The sequence below is a fragment of the Oncorhynchus masou genome, chromosome 5, assembly GCF_036934945.1.
Source record: "Oncorhynchus masou masou isolate Uvic2021 chromosome 5, UVic_Omas_1.1, whole genome shotgun sequence".
Taxonomy (NCBI): Eukaryota; Metazoa; Chordata; class Actinopteri; order Salmoniformes; family Salmonidae; genus Oncorhynchus; species Oncorhynchus masou.
The window spans coordinates 47,077,366-47,098,234 of NC_088216.1; the positions used below are offsets into that span (position 1 = coordinate 47,077,366).

A 20,869-nucleotide genomic window follows, 5' to 3' on the forward strand; every position below is an offset into this window, starting at 1 on the left:
TTGGCTCCCTATTTTTTTTTAAATGTAGAAAATAAACTATGAAAAATACTGGAGTTTGTGCAGGTACAGCAAACTAGACCAAAAATTATATTGCTATATCGTCAAAAATAATATCCCAATACGTAACTGTATTGATTGCCCCCATAGGCACTAAGTTTTCAATCAGAACAGTGCTACACTGAACAAAAATAAACACAACATGCAACAATTTCAAAGATTTTACTGAGTTACAGTTCATATAAGGAAATCCGTCATTTTAAATAAATAAATTAGGCCCTAATCTATGGATTTCACATGACTGGGAATTGGCCACGGATAACCTTTTTTTAAAGAAAGTAGGGGTGTGGATCAGAAAACAAGTCAGTATCTGGTGTGATCACCATTTGCCTCATGCAGTGATCAGGCTGTTGATTGTGGCCTGTGGAATGACTGTGCAAAGTTGCTGGATATTGGCAGGAACTGGAACACTGTCGTATAGCTCGATCCAGAGCATCCCAAACATGCTCAATGTGTGACATGTCTGCTGAGTATGCAGACCATAGAAGAACTGGTATATTTTCAGCTTCCAGGAATTGTGTACAGATCCTTGCGACATGGGGCTGAGCATTAACATGGTGAATCATGAGGTGATTGTGGACGATGAATGACATGACAATGGGCCTCAGGATTCAAATTGCCATTGATAAAATGCAATTTTAGTCGACGTACATAGCGTATGCCTGCCCATACCAGAACCGCACTGGCACCATGGGGCACTCTGTACACAACGTTGGCATCAGCAAACCGCTCGCCCACATGACACCATACACGCAGTCTGCCCGGTATAGTTGAAACCGAGAATGATCCATGAAGAGCACACTTCTTCGGCGTGCCAGTGGCCATAAAAAGGTGAGCATTTTCCCACTGAAGTCAGTTACAACACCAAACTGCAGTCAGGTCAAGACCCTGGTGAGGATGACGAGCATGCAGATGGGCTTCCCTGAGACAATTTCTGACAGTTCGTGCAGAAATTCTTTGCTTGTGCAAACCCACAGTTTCATCAGCTGCCTGGGTGCTTGTCTCAGACGATCCTGCAGGTGAAGAAGCGGGATGTGGAGGTCTTGGGCTGGCGTGGTTACACGTGGTCTGTGGTTGTAAGGCCGGTTGGACGTACTAACAAATTCTCTAAAACAACAATGGAGGCGGCTTATGGTAGAGAAATTAACATTCAATTCTCTGGCAACAGCTCCGGTGGACATTCCTACCATCAGTTGCACTACAATTGCACGCTCCCTCAAAACTTCAGACATTTGTGTGACAAAACTGCATGTTTTAGAGTCGTCTTTATTGCATGGAAGTAAACAAACATGTGCACTAAATTTGAGAGAAATAAGCTTTTTGTGCATATGGAATATTTCTAGGATCTTTTATTTCAGCTTGGGACCAGCACTTTACATGTTGTGTTTATATTTTTGTTGTGTTTATATTTTTTGTTCAATATAGATCAGAATACTGAGTTCTAAATTGGAACATAGTTTTTTTAAGTCAAGTTAACGAGGGGACTCGTTATAGGAGTCATGTCTAAAAGTAAACGTCAAAGGGAATTTACTGTGTGAGGAGTGAAAGGTGATGCTGTGTGTTCATACTATAAAGAACAGCCCTGTCACTGGCTGATCAACACAGACGTAGCACACACATTTCACTAATAATCTTCAACTAGTACAAAGCTATCGAAGTTATGATTCTGTCCACAGTGGAGATTCCAGTTGTGCGAGTGTGAGCGTCTCTCTCACCTGTGCAGCTGCTGGAGGGGGCAGGGCTATCCGTATTGGAGGTGCTCTGGCTGTTACTACTCCCCTTCTGTTTCCCCTCCTCTTTCTCCTGATCCTGAGAGTCCATTTCCCAGGAGCAAAGGACGTCCTCCCCCTCAGGCGACACCTCCGCTCCTCGCTCCCCCTCAGTATCCCATTTGCCCAGCCCCTTTGACAGCGGGTTTGGTTTCAGTTCCTTCAAGGCTGACTCCGGCTCCTTCTCTCCGTCCGAGGTGCACTCCCCATGTGGGGAGGCTGTCCTGTTCTGGCAGACACCCCCCTTCCTTACAGGACCCCCGACACGCCGCTTCCGATCCCGCCGAGGGTCATCGCTCCTGACCGGCGCCAAGATGGTGGCCCTGGTGCCCTCCATGCCGCTGTGTGGCTTCCCCTGACTCTCAGCCACCCTCGATCATGGTGTCACCATTCCCGCCCTGTTAGTGAGGAGTGGAACAGCCAGTTAGTACAGATCTGTTACAGATTGGTTACAGGAATGATTTATTCCAAATTGGTGGTGGTTCAGGAGGATACATTGGTGTGTTGCAACCAATCGGAGCGGTTCTCACAGAATACAGTGACCGTTCAATCGGAATGCCTTTTACAAATCGAGACATCCAATTAGATCCATGAAACACTTCTCAACGTTGTTTTAACTGGAGAGATAATGAAAGGCTTCCATGTAAGTGTAACAGGCACAGTCTCTTCTGGAAACACTTGTCATAAGAAGCTTTGACCTGGTCCCATTCAACAGAACCCTCCACAGCTGAGACAGCCTCACCCAGTGCACCTCCAAACCAGAAAGACAGAAAGAGCCTCCCCATAGACACACAGCATATGGGCCAGGTTAGAGGTCTCCGATGCGGGCCTGGAGTTGGCCTGCTGCAGATGAGCACCAGCTGTTAAACTCTAAACAACTGTAATTGATCCAGCTAACCACTAACAGAGGGAGTGGAAAAAATGGGGGGGGATAGAGAAGTAAGCAAAAAATATAAAATAATGCACCGACACACACGCAGTGTAACTTCTGCGTCATTGTGTGCCAGAAAGGGAGGAGAGTGGGTGTATGCATGAGAAAAACACACACACACACACACACGACTAGGCTAGCCTCCAGGTCACAGCATGTGTGGGCCATGGGGCAGGCAAGGCTGTTTTTCTTCTAGACACCTGTTGTTGGGAGGGAGAGCCCAAGGTCTGAGTGTCTGGTGTTGTCTGAGCTGAAGACGCTCTGCATGCTGCGTGTGTGTGTGTAGGGACGGTCTGCTCTTAGGATCAGCCAGAGCCACTGACCTTTCCCCACATTCCCCACTTTCTGCTGAACAGCCATGCACTTTCCCCCACTGGCCTCGGGTGGCTGTTTGTGTGTGTGCATGTCTGCCAAGTAGAAATCGGGTTCAAGGGAACAGAGACTGTAGGGCTGATTTCATTGGGGATCACCAAGTTTATCAGTCTGGTGCGTTTAGAAGAGGGAAGAGAGAATACCCTAAAGACATGGAATTTAAAACGCCTCCGCTTTGTACAACATACACACTCCAGAACTGCCTGAGGTATTGATTTTACAAGGTGTCAGAAATGGCCGATGCTTCAGATGGTATCAAGGGACCTAACGTTTGCCAGGAGAACACTCCCCACACCAACAGCCTGTATCAGGCCGGCTGGGTCCATGGACTCGTGATGCTTAAACAAATCCTGACTCTGCCATTAGCATGACGCAACAGAAACCGGGATTCATAAAACCAGGTGATATTTTTCCACTTCTCAATTGTTAAGTGTTGGTGACCGTGTGCCCGCTGGAGCCGCTTCTTGTTTTTAGCTGATAGGAGTGGAACCCGGTGTGGTTGTCTGCTGCAATAGCCCATCTGGGGCGGCAGGTATCCTAGTGGTTAGAGCATTGGGCCAGTAACCGAAAGGTTGCAGGATCAAATCCCCAAGCTGACAAGAAAAAAAAATCTGGTCATTCTGCCCCTGAACAAGGCAGTTAAACCCACTGTTCCACGGTAGGCCGTCATTGTAAATAAGAATGTGTTCTTAACTGTGTTGCCTAGTTAAATAAAGGTTAAATACAAATACAATCTGTGACAAGGATCAACAAGTTCTGCGTTCCGAGATACCATTCTGCACCATTATTTGTCTGTTTGTGGCTCGCCTGTTAGCTTGCACGATTCCTGCCATTCTCCTTCGACCTTTCTCATCAGCGAGCTGTTTTCGCCGACAGGACGGCCGCTGACTGGTGCGATAAATAAAAACATCCATTCTTGGTAAACCATAGACAATGTTGTGTGTGAAAAGCCCAAGAGGGCAGATGTTTTTGAGATTCTGGATCTGGAGCACCTGGAACCGATGATCATACCATGCTCAAAGTTGCTTAGGCCCACTAACGTTCAATCGAACAGTAACCAAATGCCTGCCTTCCGGGTTTATATTGCAAGCCCCAGCCATATGACTCACTTGCTGTAGGAGCAAACCATTTTCTTGAATGGGGTGGTGTACCAAATAAACAGGACACTGTGTATATTCACTAAATAAAAAAGCAAGCGCCAATTAAGATTAATTTATTGAAGGCATAATATCAACTGGTTCTATTATATCGTGGAACACAATCTTAAAAACGCAGTAACCTCAGCAGTGGCACTTGCTTGTAGAAGCCAATGGCTGTGCAATGGCATATCCTCGTTTTGTTAATTTGACAGATGCTCTTATTTCTCTAGCCATAACAGACACCTATTTTATAGTTAAAATAAATAAACTTACAGAATAAAATATATATTTTTCCAAATGAAAAAAAAAAAAGTTGCCAGCGAGAGGTGATGCGCATTTCGTGCCTCAAACAGTTATTATCCAAGAGTAATCATTTGAAATGGGGTTCAATTTTGCGAGTTGAAAGACCATTCTTTCAGGGTTACAAACCACAATAGGTTATATTTTTTTTCTATATACAAAATATTGGATTTTATTTTTTCTGCCTGTTCGTCGTAATTCTCAAAATAGATGAACAATTCCATATTGAATACTGCATGGTGATTCATTCCGACAGCGACATCCGTTTGGTGAGTAGGCATATGCTTAATGATTCTGATGAAAATACACTGTCTATATCAAGTTTTTGCATATTTTCAGGGTGGAACCTGTATGTTTAGGGGGGGGGTTATAGCCCAGTCTAACCAATTCTAAAAAGGCACTCGCAGTTCACAAGGTATTTTTTATAGGCATTTATTTCTGTAGGCCTAACGGGAGCTTGTGTGCACGGAACGCAATTGAGTTTAATTTTTAATTTTATTTTTTATTTTACCTTTATTTAACCAGGCAAGTAAGTTAAGAACACATTCTTATTTTCAATGACGGCCTGGGAACAGTGGGATAACTGCCTGTTCAGGGGCAGAACGACAGATTTGTACCTTGTCAGCTCGGGGGTTTGAACTCACAACCTTCCGGTTACTAGTCCAACGCTCTAACCACTAGAAGAACTAAAAGAACTGTGTGATGCTTGGCTTGGCTTCTTTTTTGTTGCGCCCCGCAATGCACATGTACAAATGAAACACTAGAGTGAAAGCAAATTATGTTGCCAAGACAAAATTTCACTTGCCTGTTCGGGCAACCAATAGCCTATTTTTTTAATTTAACCTTTATTTAACCAGGTAGGCAAGTTGAGAACAAGTTCTCATTTACAATTGCGACCTGGCCAAGATAAAGCAAAGCAGTTCGACACATAGAGTTACACAGAGTAAAAACATACAGTCAATAATACAGTAGAAAAATAAGTCTATATACAATGTGAGCAAATGAGGTGAGAAGGGAGGTAAAGGCAAAAAAAAGGCCATGGTGGCGAAGTAAATACATTATAGCAAGTAAAACACTGGAATGGTTGATTTGCAGTGGAAGAATGTGCAAAGTAGAAATATAAATAATGGGGTGCAATGGAGCAAAATAAATAAATACAGTAGGGAAAGAGGTAATTGTTTGGGCTAAATTATAGATGGGCTATGTACAGGTGCAGTAATCTGTGAGCTGCTCTGACAGCTGGTGCTTAAAGCTAGTGAGGGAGATAAGCGTTTCCAGTTTCAGAGATTTTTGTAGTTTGTTCCAGTCATTGGCAGCAGAGAACTGGAAGGAGAGGGGTGACCAGAGAAAAACCTGCTGGAGCGTGTGCTACAGGTGGGTGCTGCTATGGTGACCAGCGAGCTGAGATTAGTGGGGACTTTACCTAGTAGGGTCTTGTAGATGACCTGGAGCCAGTGGGTTTGGCGACGAGTATGAAGCGAGGGCCAGCCAAAGAGAGTGTCAGGTCGCAGTGGTGGATAGTATATGGGGCTTTGGTGACAAAACGGATGGCACTGTGATAGACTGCATCCAATTTATTGAGTCGAGTGTTGGAGGCCATTTTGTAAATGACATAGTTGAAGTCGAGGATTGGTAGGATGGTCAGTTTTACAAGGGTATGTTTGGCAGCATTAGTGAAGGATGCTTTGTTGTGAAATAGGAAGCAAATTCTAGATTTAACTTTGGATTGGAGATGTTTGATGTGAGTCTGGAAGGAGAGTTTACAGTCTAACCAGACACCTAGGTATGTGTAGTTGTCCACATATTCTAAGTTAGAGCCGTCCAGAGTAGTGTTGTTGGACAGGCGGGCAAGGCAGGCAGCGATCAGTTGAAGAGCATGCATTTAGTTTTACTTGTATTTAAGAGCAATTGGAGGCCACGGAAGGAGAGTTGTATGGCATTGAAGCTCGCCTGGAGGGTTGTTAAAACACAATGTCCAACGAAGGGCCAGAAGTATACAGAATGGTGTCGTCTGCGTAGAGATGGATCCGAGACTCACCAGCAGCAAGAGTGACATCATTGATGTATACAGAGAAGAGAGTCGGTTCAAGAATTGAACCCTGTGAAACCCCCATAGAGACTGCCAGAGGCCCAGACAACAGACCCTCCGATTTGACACACTGAACTCTGTCAGAGAAGTAGTTGGTGAACCAGGCGAGGCAATCATTTGAGAAACCAAGGCTGTCCAGTCTGCCGATGAGAATGTGGTGATTGACAGAGTTGAAAGCCTTGGCCAGGTCAATGAATACGGCTGCACAGTATTGTTTCTTATCGATGGCGGTTAAGATATCGTTTAGGACCTGGAGAGTGGCTGAGGTGCACCCATGACCGACTCTGAAACCAGATTGCATAGCAGAGAAGGTATGGTGGGATTTGAAATGGTCAGTAATCTGTTCGTTGATTTGGCTTTCAAAGACCTTAGAAAGGCAGGGTAGGATAGATATAGGTCTGTAGCAGTTTGGGTCTAGAGTGTCTCCCCCTTTGAAGAGGGGGATGACTGCAGCTGCTTTCCAGTCTGTAGGCCAATATGCACAAAGATGTCTGCAAATTCTCTGAAAAGCCTAAAAGAAATTCTAGATCCTATAACTCTAGATCCTAGTTTGACAGGTTGCACATCAAAATATCAATTCCCTGGATATGTTATATGAAATAGCTTACTTTTTTAATCATAGGCTACCATCTCAGTTGTCTTACTTGGCACTGGAAATTAATTGTCTGCTGCTAATGTAAAATAACAGTGCATTAAAAATAAAAATCTGCATTTATTGTTATTCAGCAAAATATTTACCTATATCCCAATATTACATGTCCATAATCGCCCAGCTCTAGCAACTCCCCAAAAAATATTTATAGTAATTTATGGCTAAAGTCTTTAAATCAGATTATTTTAATTGTGATATGGATTTTTGTCCACGTCACCCAGCTCTACAACATAACCAGGTACTAAATAGGGCTGGGACGATACCAGTATCGCGATACTTATTAGTATCGTGGCAAGGAAACAAAACACAAAGAGGATAGAACTTCCTTAGGAAAACAGCCCTAATGTTGGAAACAAATATGCCACCCAGAGTCACATTTATTTATTTTCCAAGCTACAGCACACAATATTTTACATACAGCAGGTATTTAAAAACGATCAAAGTGTTCGGTCTGCTTTGTATTTTCCTTTTTGCCATAAAAAATAAGAATAATATATACAGTGGGGAGAACAAGTATTTGATAACCTGCAAAATCGGCAGTGTTTCCTACTTTCAAAGCATGTAGAGGTCTGTAATTTTTTATCATAGGTACACTTCAACTGTGAGAGATGGAATCTAAAACAAAAATCCAGAAAATCACATTGTATGATTTTTAAGTAATTAAATTAGCATTTTATTGCATGACATAAGTATTTGATTACCTACCAACCAGTAAGAATTCCAGCTCTCACAGACCTGTTAGTTTTTCTTTAAGAAGCCCTCCTGTTCTCCACTCATTACCTGTATTAACTGCACCTGTTTGAACTCGTTACCTGTATAAAAGACACCTGTCCACACACTCAATCAAAAACTCTAACCTCTCCACAATGGCAAAGACCAAAGAGCTGTGTAAGGATATCAGGGATAAAATTGTAGACCTGCATTAGGCTGGGATAGGCGACAGGACAATAGGCAAGCAGCTTGGTGAGAAGGCAACAACTGTTGGCGCAATTATTAGAAAATGGAAGAAGTTCAAGATGACGGTCAATCACCCTCGGTCTGGGGCTCCATGCAATACCTCACCTTGTGGGGCATCAATGATCATGAGGAAGGTGAGGGATCAGCCCAGAACTACACGGCAGGACCTGGTCAATGACCTGAAGAGAGCTGGGACCACAGTCTCAAAGAAAACCATTAGTAACACACTACACCGCCATGGATTAAAATCCTGCAGCGCACGCAAGGTCCCCCTGCTTAGGCCAGCGCATGTCCAGGCCCATCTGAAGTATGCCAATGACCATCTGGATGATCCAGAGAAGGAATGGGAGAAGGTCATGTGGTCTGATGAGACAAAAATAGAGCTTTTTGGTCTAAACTCCACTCACCGTGTTTGGAGGAAGAAGGATGAGTACAACCCCAAGAACACCATCCTAACCGTGAAGCATGGAGGTGGGAAAAAAATCATTCTTTGGGGATGCTTTTCGGCAAAGGGGACAGGACGACAGCACCGTATTGAGGGGAGGATGGATGGGGCCATGTACCTCGAGATCTTGGCCAACAAACTCCTTCCCTCAGTAAGAGCATTGAAGATGTGTCGTGGCTGGGTCTTCCAGCATGACAACGACCCAAAACACAAGGAGTGGCCCCGTAAGAAGCATCTCAAGGGTCCTGGAGTGGCCGAGCCAGTCTCCAGACCTGAACCCAATAGAAGATCTTTGGAGGGAGCTGAAAGTCCGTATTGCTCAGCGACAGCCCCAAAACCTGAAGGATCTGGAGAAGGTCTGTATGGAGGAGTGGGCCAAAATCCCTGCTGCAGTGTGTGCAAACCTGGTCAAGAACCACAGGAAACTTATGATCTGTAATTGCAAACAAAAGGTTTCTGTACCAAATATTAAGTTCTGCTTTTCTGATGTATCAAATACTTATGTCATGCAATAAAATGCAAATTAATAACTTAAATCATACAATGTGATTTTCTGGATTTTTGTTTTAGATTCCATCTCTCACAGTTGAAGTGCACCTGTGATTTTTTTAAATTAGACCTCTACATGCTTTGTAAGTAGGAAAACCTGCAAAATACTGTATCAAATACTTGTTCTCCCCACTGTATATAGAGATACTGATATTGTCCCGGCCCTAGTACTAGCTACGCTACAAATAAACATCCAGACGATACACAGAACCAACAGCTAAAAGGATTTCGATCCAGGAGGCGAGCAGCTAGATGGCAGAAGGTGAGAGGAAGCACTGAAGGCTTATGTCGTTGTGTAGGCATCGCTTGTGGGGTCTTCACGTTATCATGAATGATATCACACAGTCACCACTGTTAGCATCCACTCCGTCAAAAAAAAATGTTAGTGGATGGGCGGGAGTCGGGAGAAACCTTAGTCAAACTCTGCCCTGTAACGTTACTGCCTATTCACTCAATCTGCTGCCTGACAGGCTAATGGCGATACAGCTTTTTTCATGTCATCTGGATCTTCATAACTATCAGCTAGCTATGTGTGAATCATAACAATCTAGCTAGTTTAACAGGCAAAAACGACCTTAAACTAATGTTATGCCAGGTAAATGATTAGCTGACAATTCATTGTGGCTAGCTAGCCATTTAGCCTTATTGACTTACTATGGGCTTGCAATATATGCCCACTACACTGGGTATTGTAGGCAGGTAAACATGCCACAATTAACAATGTATTTATTAACGTATCAAAATAAAATATTGTAGTCAGGCAAACATATGAGATACGAATGGGTAACATTTCGTTCCAAAGTCCGAGTTCTCCTAATAACAGTATTTTGCAAGTATACATGTGCATGAGTCAAACAACCCATTCTGCATTCAAACTAGTTACGTCATCAAATCTCAATTTCTGAACACTAAGCAAAACAAAGCCCATTGGCTGAACTCCGATACATAACAGTGACAAGATCAAAGAGAACCCATTCTCCGATGAATCAATGACTGACTAGACGAGCCACACCGCCCGGAGCCCTTGGCAGTGGCTCATAATGCTAAACTTCTAAAATCTTTCCCAACAGTCCCCAGCTTTGGTGCGATTAAGACAAAGCAAAGAGCGCATTCATTTCCCAGTGTTAAATAAGAGCAGCTTAGGTAGGAATGATTGAGGCTGGCTGCGTCATAGTTAATCTACAAACTGGATTTAAAAGAGACAAAAAACTGACAGGAGAGAGGGAAGGAAGGATGAGAGGGAAGTAGATGGATGTGTCCCAATGCTTTTAAAACAGGTTCCTTGTCACCTTCCCTTCATAAGACAGCGAATCCTTCCTTTCTTATAATCAGTAACTGATGATCTGATGTGACCAGATTGGTGAAGGAAATTGTGTTCAATCATTAGCTCAGGAAGGAGGGATGCATTTCATAAGTATTCAAACAAGCCCTAGGCTTTAGTTTATCATCATGTTTTGTTATGTTATTTTAGACCAGTGATCATGAAGGAGAGGACATAAGAAAAGGAAGGACAGGTGATGAGGAGAAGAAGCCAGTGGATTAGACATAACTGGGACCTGCTGGCAACAGCCTTTTAAACAATAGAGCCAATCAAGGTCAAAATTGCCTCGTAGTTAGTCTTGTTCCCTAAAACCAACTATCCTATGAGTGCCCTCTCCCCCCCCCCATCCCCTCTCCTCTCCACCCAGCTCTTGTATGCACCTCCCACTTCTCCAGTGAAAAAAGACCAGATGAACTGGTGCTCCTCCCTCTGTGCCCACTAAAGCCCACTGAATGGGACGACCATTCACCTCCGACCCAGATCAGTGATAAACACACATTGTGAAAGACCAGAGGGATTATTTTAAAATGAGGGGAATATGCCCTAGGTGGACTCTATGGAGCTCTTCATCAACTATAAGAATTTCAAATGGGCAGCGACTTTGAATGGTTGGGGATTAGCCTACTATAGGCCTAGATGGTTAAATTTGGCAAGTTCTTACTTGCGTCTCTTACCCTAAAGATATAAATGCCACCACAATGGTATACATCAGTCAAGTCTACACATTCTATATTCATGGGTTAATTTGCAATCTAGGTTATGGGTTTCTGTTATACAAAGTATGAATGGACTGGTTTACATTGATACTCTGTCATAAGAGACAAAATTATCACTTTCAAAAATGTTTATACTAAGGAAATCTGAAAACTAGTTTGACAGTTTGTGGGTCTAAATGCTCTTGATTTCTTTGGGAAAAGTCACCGGAGTGGAAACTTAAGCTTAAGTCATCCGTCTCTGAAGGAAGCCGATACTGAGTTTTTTTGGTGTGTTTGCTTAAGAAAGAAAGAATCAACCAGGCTTAGAGTCCATATAGACAGATACATCTTCGTACTCCCAAAACACTGAGGTTCTAGAAATTTGTGCAACTTCCTTGCAAAATACTAGCCCATCAACTTCAACTAGGCCTTATGCTATGCTTCGGCAGCAAAACACAGCCTAGCTCCTGGTTTTCTAAACAATGAAAACATTGTGTAGCCTAAATCTTACTCCACACATGACATTTGAAGAAAAAATATAGCCCAAAGCCACAATTGTAAAGTATTGAAAACAAAAGAGTTGGAAGCAATGCGGACAGACCCTAGCACTGACATTATATCCTGCTTTAAGTTTACACACACTTAGCGTGCGTAGATCTATGCACGTGCGTGAGCTGATGGACTTTCCTCTAAAACGTGACCATCTTTCGGTAACATGATACCTCACTGATCCAGACTCACAAATAACAAAATTCACAAGGGGGTGACAGAAGTTCTCTTGTGTTCTTCTCATTTGGGGCAGCAGGGTAGCCTAGTGGTTAGAGCGTTGGACTAGTAACCGGAAGGTTGCGAGTTCAAACCCCCGAACTGACAAGGTACAAATCTGTCATTCCGCCCCTGAACAGGCAGTTAACCCACTGTTCCCAGGCCGTCATTGAAGATAAGAATTTGTTCTTAACTGACTTGCCTGGTTAAATAAAGGTAAAACAAAACAATTTTTTTTGATGTAAATGCAAAATAAGAGTCATCTGATCTTCCCTTGCTAGCAAGTTGGCTAAATACTGCAAGCTAGCTAACCTTTAAGCTTCCTACATCGCCATGTGTAATAATAGGATTTATAATTAATATGCCCTGGCAAATATTATTATACTTGCCGGTGTAACATATCAAATTGAGATAATGTTGTATGTTGCTTCAATGTACCCAGTCCCCTATCAGCTAAAAATATAAGTAATCATTTTTTAGTTGCAGAGAAAAGGAAGGCATCTCGCAGCTGTTTTTACAAATAGCATGGAATCAGTAGTTATTACTTCAAACAAAATACATTTTTGGGGGGTGGATTATAATAAGGCTTCAATGTTTGAACATTTACTGATATTATATTTAATGCAAAATAGGTTACTGGAAGGGCTAACGTTAGCAGGCTATATAGATTTAGCATATCTTGCAAGTTGATTTGTAACAATAAAAACAAAGTAATTGCTTGTAAGTCAGCTGAAAGTTCTTAACTGACTTGCCAAGTTAAATAAAGGTGTAAAAAAGGTGTAAAAAAAAAGGTGTACTCTGCTAGGTAGAGCCCCGCCTTATTTTAGCGCACTGTCACCATAGCAGCACCCACTCGTAGCACGCGCTCCAGCAGGTATATCTCACTGGTCACCCCCAAAGCCAATTCCTCGTTTGGTCGTCCTTCCTTCCAGTTCTCTGCTGCCAATGACTGGAACGAACTGTAAAAATCTCTGAAGCTGGAGACTCACATCTCCCTCACTAGCTTTAAGCACCAGCTGTCAGAGCAGCTCACAGATCACTGAACATAGCCCATCTGTAAACAGCCCATCTATCTACCTACCTCATCCCCATACAGTATTTATTTATTTATCTTGCCCCTTTGCACCCCAGTATCTCTACTTGCACATCTACCTTTCCAGTGTTTAAATTGCTATATTGTAATTATTTCGCCACCATGGCCTATTTATTGCCTAAACTCCCTTATCTTACCTCATTTGCACTCACTGTACATAGACTGTTTTCTTTTGTTCTGCTGTATTATTGACTATGTTTTGTTTATTCCATGTGTATCTCTGTGTTGTTGAATGTGTCGAATTGCTATGCTTTATCTTGGCCAGGTCACTGTTGCAAGTGAGAACATGTTCTCAACTAGCCCCTTTTGCCTTCTGAACAGGGTGTTGGAAACATTCCACAGGGAAGTTGGTCCATGTTGCCGCGATGGTGTCACACAGTTGCTGCAGACTGGACGGTGGTAGAGTCATGCTGCGAACAGCCCTTCCATCTCATCCCAAAGATGCTCTACTGGGTAGAGGTCTGGGGACTGCACAGGACACTCAAGTAAACTGACCTCATTGTCATGCTAAAGACAGTTTTTTCCCACGCCTCAATTGTCCAGTGTTGGTGAGCGCGTGCCCACTGGAGCTGCTTCTTCTCGCTTTAGCTGAGAGGAGTGGAACCCTCTGCTGCAATAGCCCATCCGTGACAATTCAACCTCTCATAAACTAGCTGTTTTCGCCCACAGGACTGCCGCTAACTGGATGTTTTTTGTTTGTCGCACCATTCTCTGTAAACCCTAGACACGGTTGCGTGTGAAAAGCCCAGGAGGGCGGCTGTTTCTGAGATACTGAATCCGGAGCACCGGTCACCGACAATCATACCATACTCAAAGTCACTTAGGTCCCTCGTTTTGCCCTTCAATCGAACAGTAACTGAGTGCCTCAATGCCAGTCTGCCTACTTTATATAGTAAACCACTGTCACGTGATCAATTTTCATGAATGGGGTGGTGTACTCAATTAACAGGCCAGTGAGTGAGTAAAATTTTTTTTTTTTAGATATATATAATATATATATAAATATATATAATAATATTATATATATAATATATATAATAATATTATATATATAATATATATATATATATATATATATATATATATATCTAAAAAAAAAAATTATATATATATATATATGCGCACCGGAACTGAGCCATAACGGAAACTGGGTATCTACCACCCCACTATCAGATAAGGAGGACAATGTTTGCTTTTTGTCCCCCAATTGTGAACTGAAGTTGAAATTTCACGATGAAATTTAGGAGCACAATTTCTAAAGCTAGAATCCTTTATTTTTTTAGGCACACTAGTGAACTTAAATTAAAATTCCAGGTCACACAGAAAACTAGTTATGTGCATATGCAAGTAAAATTGTCACACTGTAGTCCTGTGTATATACAGTGCATTCGGAAAGTATTAAGATCCCTTGACTTTTTCCACATTGTTACGTTACAGCCTTATTGTAATACGGTTGTAATTATATTTTTTCCTCATCAATCCACACACACAATACCCCATAATGACATAGCAAAAGCAGGATTATAGAAATGTTTTCATATTTAAAAATAAAACAGAATAATACCATTCAGACCCTTTGCTATGAGACTCGAAATTGAGCTCAGTTGCATCCTGTTTCCATTGATCATCCTTGAGATGTTTCTGAATTGAGTCCACGTATGGTAAATTCAATTGATTGGACCTGATTTGGAAATGCACACTCACCTGTCTATATAAGGTCCCACAGTTCACAGTGCATGTCAGAGCCAAAACCAAGTCATGAGGTTGAAGGAATTGGCTGTAGAGCTCCAAGACAGGATTGTGTCGAGGCACAGATCTGGGGAAGGGTACCAAAACATTTCTGCATCATTGAAGATGCCCAAGAATACAGTGGCCTCCATCATTCTTCAATTGAAGAAATTTGGAACCACCAAGACTCTTCCTAGAGCTGGATGCCCTGCCAAACTGAGCAATCGGGGGAAAAGAGACCTCGGTCAGGGAGGTGACCAACAACCTGGTGGTCACCTCGACAGAGCTCCAGAATTCTTCAGTGGAGATGAGAGAACCTTCCAGAAGGACGACCAACTCTGCAACACTCCACCAATCAGGCTTTTATGGTAGAGTGGCCAGATGGAAGCCACTCCTCAGTAAAAGGCACATGACATGAGAAACAAGACCATGAGAAACAAGATTCTCTGGTCTGATGAAACCACGCTTGAACTTGTTTGCCTGAATGCCAAGTGCCACATCTGGAGGAAACATGGCACCATCATGCTGTGGGAATGTTTTTCAGCGGTAGGGACTGGGAGACTACTCAGGATTGAGGGAAAAATGAACGGAGTAAAGTACAGAGAGATCCTTAATGAAAACCTGCTCCAGAGTGCTCAGGACCTCAGACTGGGACCAAAGTTCACCTTCCAAGAAGACAATGACCCTAAGCACACAGTCAAGACAAAGAAGGAGTGGCTTCGGGACAAGTCTCTGAATGTCCCTGAACACCCCCCTATCCACATCGATGGAACAGTAGTGGAGAGGGTAGGAACTTTTAAGTTCCTCGGCGTACACATCACAGACAAACTGAATTGGTCCACCCACACAGACAGCATCGTGAAGAAGGCGCAGCAGCGCCTCTTCAACCTCAGGGGGCTGATGAAATTCGGCTTGTCACCAAAAGCACTCAAACTTCTACAGATGCACAACCGAGAGCATCCTGTCGGGCTCTATCACCGCCTGGTACGGCAACTGCTCCGCCCACAACCGTAAGGCTCTCCAGAGGGTAGTGAGGTCTGCACAACGCATCACCGGGGGCAACCTACCTGTCCTCCAGGACACCTACACCACCCGATGTCACAGGAAGGCCATAAAGATCATCAAGGACAACAACCACCCGAGCCACTGCCTGTTCACCCTGCTATCATCCAGAAGGCGAGGTCAGTACAGGTGCATCAAAGCTGGGACCTAGAGACTGAAAAACAGCTTCTATCTCAAGGCCATCAGACTGTTAAACAGCCACCACTAACATTGAGTGGCTGCTGCCAACACACTGACTCAACTCCAGCCACTTTAATAATGGGAATTGATGTAAAATATATCACTAGACACTTTAAACAATGCTACTTAATATAATATTTACATACCCTACATTATTTCTCATATGTATACGTATCTACTGTACTCGATACCATCTATTGCATCTTGCCTATGCCGCTCTGTACCATCACTCATTCATATATCTTTATGTACATATTCTTTATCCCTTTACACTTGTGTGTATAAGGTAATAGTTTTGGAATTGTTAGCTAGATTACTCGTTGGTTATTACTGCATCGTCGGAACGAGAAGCACAAGCATTTCGCTACACTCGCATTAACATCTGCTAACCATGTGTATGTGACAAATAAAAATGGATTTGATTTCCAGTCATTGCTCTAATGCTCGTTAACATTGGCTCGCCAAAATACCGCCAACTTCCTTCATACTGGACAGAGAGACAAAAATGGTATCCATGAGTTCATCTGACTCTAGGGAAGTAGATAAAAGGTTCCATTGCCAAAATCCTGAAGTATCCCTTTAATAATTTATAAACAAAATTGATATCAGTACAATCATTATAACTAATTGGTAGGTCTAGTATTACTTGTTACTTCTGTGAATTTTCAAGATTCTCCCTCATGAGGGATAGCCATTTTAAAATATCTTTAAGATATGTGGGTTTTTGGTAAAAGGTTAAAAAAAAGTGAACAATTTCTCCAAAATGATATATTTTAGTGTTGATATTAGTTGGCAGGGGTCATTACTTCAACATTGCGTTTTGATCTATTTCTGATACTTTTAAGGACTTTCTGGTAGATGTCTTAGAACTCTTTTCCAGCTGTTAATACAGAAATCAAAGCCTTCACTTATGCCACATTTTTAAGATGGAAAATGGTTGAAAGACTTACCAAAAATAGACTCAGCTTTCATTTGACACCCAATATGCTCCTATGAACTTCACCTGTTGGTGCTCATGGGTTCTTTTCGATGACAACGCCCATCTAGTTTTAATTCTGGTAGTTGTAAATTCTCAAAAATGATCTTACTTATTAAAAATATTTCACTCCTTTATATTTATTTTATATCTGGTTTTAGTCTAAGTTTAAACTTAATTTTTTTTAACCAATTGTACTGAACAAAAATATAAACGCAACATGGAACAATTTCAAAGACTTTACTGAGTTACAGTTCATAAGGAAATCAGTCAATTGAAATAAATGCATTATTGCCTAATCTATGGATTTCACATGACTGGGAATACAGATATGCATTTGTTGGTCAAAGATAACTTTAAAAGAAAGAAACTTTAAAGCCCTAGGACCATGCCTCAGGACTACCTGGCATGATGACTCCTTGCTGTCCCCAGTCCACCTGGCCCTGCTGCTACTCCAGTGTAAACTATTCTGCCTGTGGCTATGGAATCCTGACCTGTTCACCGGACGTGCTACCTGTCCCAGACCTGCTCTTTTCAACTCTCTAGAGACAGCAGGAGCGGTAGAGATACTCTGAATGATCGGCTATGAAAAGCCAACTGACATTTACTCATGAGGTGCTGACCTGTTGCACCCTCGACAACCACTGATTATTATTATTTGACCCTGCTGGTCAGCTATGAACATTTGAACACCTTGGCCATGTTCTGTTATAATCTCCACCCAGCACAGCCAGAAGAGGACATACCACCCCTCATAGTCTGGTTCCTCTCTAGGTTTCTTCCTAGGTTCTGGCCTTTCTAGGGAGTCCTAGCCACCGTGCTTCTACACCTGCATTGCTTGCTGTTTGGGGTTTTAGCCTGGGTTTCTGTACAGCACTTTGTGACATCAGCTGATGTAAGAAAGGCTTTATAAATCAATTTGATTGATTGAAGAATAGAGACATGTTCAGCATCCAGGAATTGTGCACAGACTCTTGCGACATGGGGCTGTGCATTATCATGCTGAAACATGAGGTGATGGTGGACAATGAATGGCACGACAATGGGCCCCAGGATTCAAAGTGTCATTGTTAAAATGCAATTGTATTCATTGTCTGTAGCTTATGCTTGCCCATAACCCTAACACCACCATGGGGCATTTAGTTAACAACAACATCAGCAAACCGGTGCCCACAGGACACCCTGAAACATTGGACCAAGACTTTACTTGTTGAGTTAATATTTTTGTTTAGTGTATATATATATTTTTTTTTACATCTAATTTTTGGGAGTGATGGCCACATTTTTAGCAGCAGCGACCCATCGCTGCTAAATGAATATAGGGAAAACACTGCAAGTGCCTGCTGCACCTCCCATTGCAGCATGAATAAGTAAACATCAGCAGACATGCCCATGCCAACCCACAAGTCCACGTCCTTTCACACAGTGGTTACTGCCTAGTCAGAATGATGAGGTGTGAAACCACACAATGTGTCCTCACAGCTCTAGTCAGTGTGTGTGTGTGTGTGTGTGTGTGTGTGTGGTGCCACTGCAACTAAACTGCACTCCCCAATGAGCAATGAATATGAAATATTAACAATGACTACTCAAATGCCAAAGACATGACCAAATTACAGGCTGAGGATAACTTTTGCTTATAGAAAAAAAACCAGACATGACACCAAGTCAACAACTCTGCCATTGTATCCTGCTTCCACAAAAAGCCTGACAAGATGCTTATAGCAATACTAACCTCTACAGTCCGATTAACTAATAAGTTAAGGGACCCTTATCACCGAGATGCACCCAGATGGTAGCTTACTTTTCTTCACGATCACTAAACCCACAATAAATTGAGTGATTCAATTACGCATCGAATTGGAAAGATCAACACACTTTCTGAAGAGAGTACTATTCACAAACCCCTTAAATCCTGATCTTATAAAAACAATCAATCATAATCACTAGTTAACTACACATGGTTGATGATATTACTAGATATTATCTAGCGTGTCCTGCGTTGCATATAATCTGACTGAGCATACAAGTATCTAAGCATCTGACTGAGCGGTGGTAGGCAGAAGCAGGCGCGTAAACATTCATTCAAACAGCACTTTTGTGCGTTTTGCCAGCAGCGCGTCGTTGTGCCAAGCATTGCACTGTTTATGACTTCAAGCCTATCAACTCCCGAGATGAGGCTGGTGTAACCGAAGTGAAATGGCTAGCTAGTTAGCGCGCGCTAATAGAGTTTCAAATGTCACTCGCTCTGAGCTTTCTAGTTGTTGTTCCCCTTGCTCTGCATGGGCAACGCTGCTTCGATGGTGGCTGTTGTCGTTGTGTTGCTGGTTCGAGTCCAGGGAGGAGCGAGGAGAAGGACGGAAGCTATACTGTTACACTGGCAATACTAAAGTGGCTATAAGAACATCCAATAGTCAAAGGTTAATGAAATACAGATGGTATAGAGGGAAATAGTCCTATAATAACTACAACCTAAAACTTCTTACCTGGGAATATTGAAGACTCATGTTAAAAGGAACCACCAGCTTTCATATGTTCTCATGTTCTGAGCAACGAACTGAAACGTTGGCTTTCTTACTTATTGCACTTTTACTTTCTTCTCCAACACTTTGTTTTTGCATTATTTAAACCAAATTGAACATGTTTCATTATTTACTTGAGGCTAAATTGAACTTCTTGATGTATTAAGTTAAAATAAGTGTTCATTCAGTATTGTTGTAATTGTCATTATTACAAATAAATAAATAAAAATAGTCCGATTAAATCGGTATCTGCTTTTTTGGTCCTCCAATAATTGGTATCGGCGTTGAAAAATCATAATTGTCGACCTCTACAAACAATGGTAAACCAATCTCTTCCATAGATTATTTAAGCAATTAGGCCCGAGGGGGCATGGTATATGGCCAATATACCACAGCTAAGGGCTGTGGTATAGGCCTGCTATTCATTGACTACAGTTCAGCGTTCAACACCAAAGTGCACCCAAAGCTCATCACTAAGCTAAGGACCCTGGGACTAAACACCTCCACCTGCAACTGGTTCCTGGACTTCCTGACGGGCCGCCCTCAGGTGGTAAGGGTAGGTAACAACACATCCTCCACGCTGATCAACACAGGGGCCTCTCAGGGGTGCGTGCTCAGTCCCCTTCTGTACCCCCTGTTCACTCATGACTGCATGGCCAGACACAACTCCAACACCATCATCAAGTTTGCCGATGACACAACAGTGTTAGGCCTGATCACCAACAACGATGAGACAGCCTATAGGGACGAAGACAGAGACCTGGCCGTGTGGTGCCAGGACAACAACCTCTCCCTCAACATGATCAAGACAAAAGGAGATGATTTTGGACAACCGGAAAAGGAGGACCGAGCACGCCCTCATTCTCATCAACGGGGCTGCAGTGGAGCAGGTTGAGAGCTTCAAGTTCCTTGGTGTCCACATCAACAAATTATCATGGTCCAAACACACAAAGACAGTCGTGACGAGGGTACAACAAAGCCTATTCTCCCTCAGGAGACTGAAAAGATTTGGCATGGGTACTCCAGATCCTCAAAAAGGTTCTACAGCTGCACCATCGAGAGCAACATGACTGGTTGCATCACTGCCTGGTATGGCAACTGCTCGGCCTCCGACCACAAGGCACTACAGAGGGGAGTGCATACGGCCCAGTACATCACTAGGGCCAAGCTTCCTGCCATCCAGGACCTCTATACCAGGTGGTGTCAGAGGAAGGCCCTACAAATTGTCAAAGACTCCAGACACCCTAGTCATGGACTGTTCTCTCTGCTA

General features: G+C 42.8%; 1 protein-coding gene across 2 annotated transcripts in view; it reads right to left on the reverse strand.

The window, feature by feature from the left end:
• Positions 1–20,869, reverse strand: part of LOC135539708 (peroxisome proliferator-activated receptor delta-like) — a 43,187-nt gene that overhangs the window by 18,419 nt on the left and 3,899 nt on the right. For both annotated transcript variants that reach the window (XM_064965765.1, XM_064965764.1), the window contains exon 2: positions 1,773–2,224. In XM_064965765.1, the coding sequence (XP_064821837.1) occupies positions 1,773–2,163 (391 nt within the window). In that variant the 5' untranslated portion in view covers positions 2,164–2,224. The remainder of the gene's footprint in view (positions 1–1,772; positions 2,225–20,869) is intronic.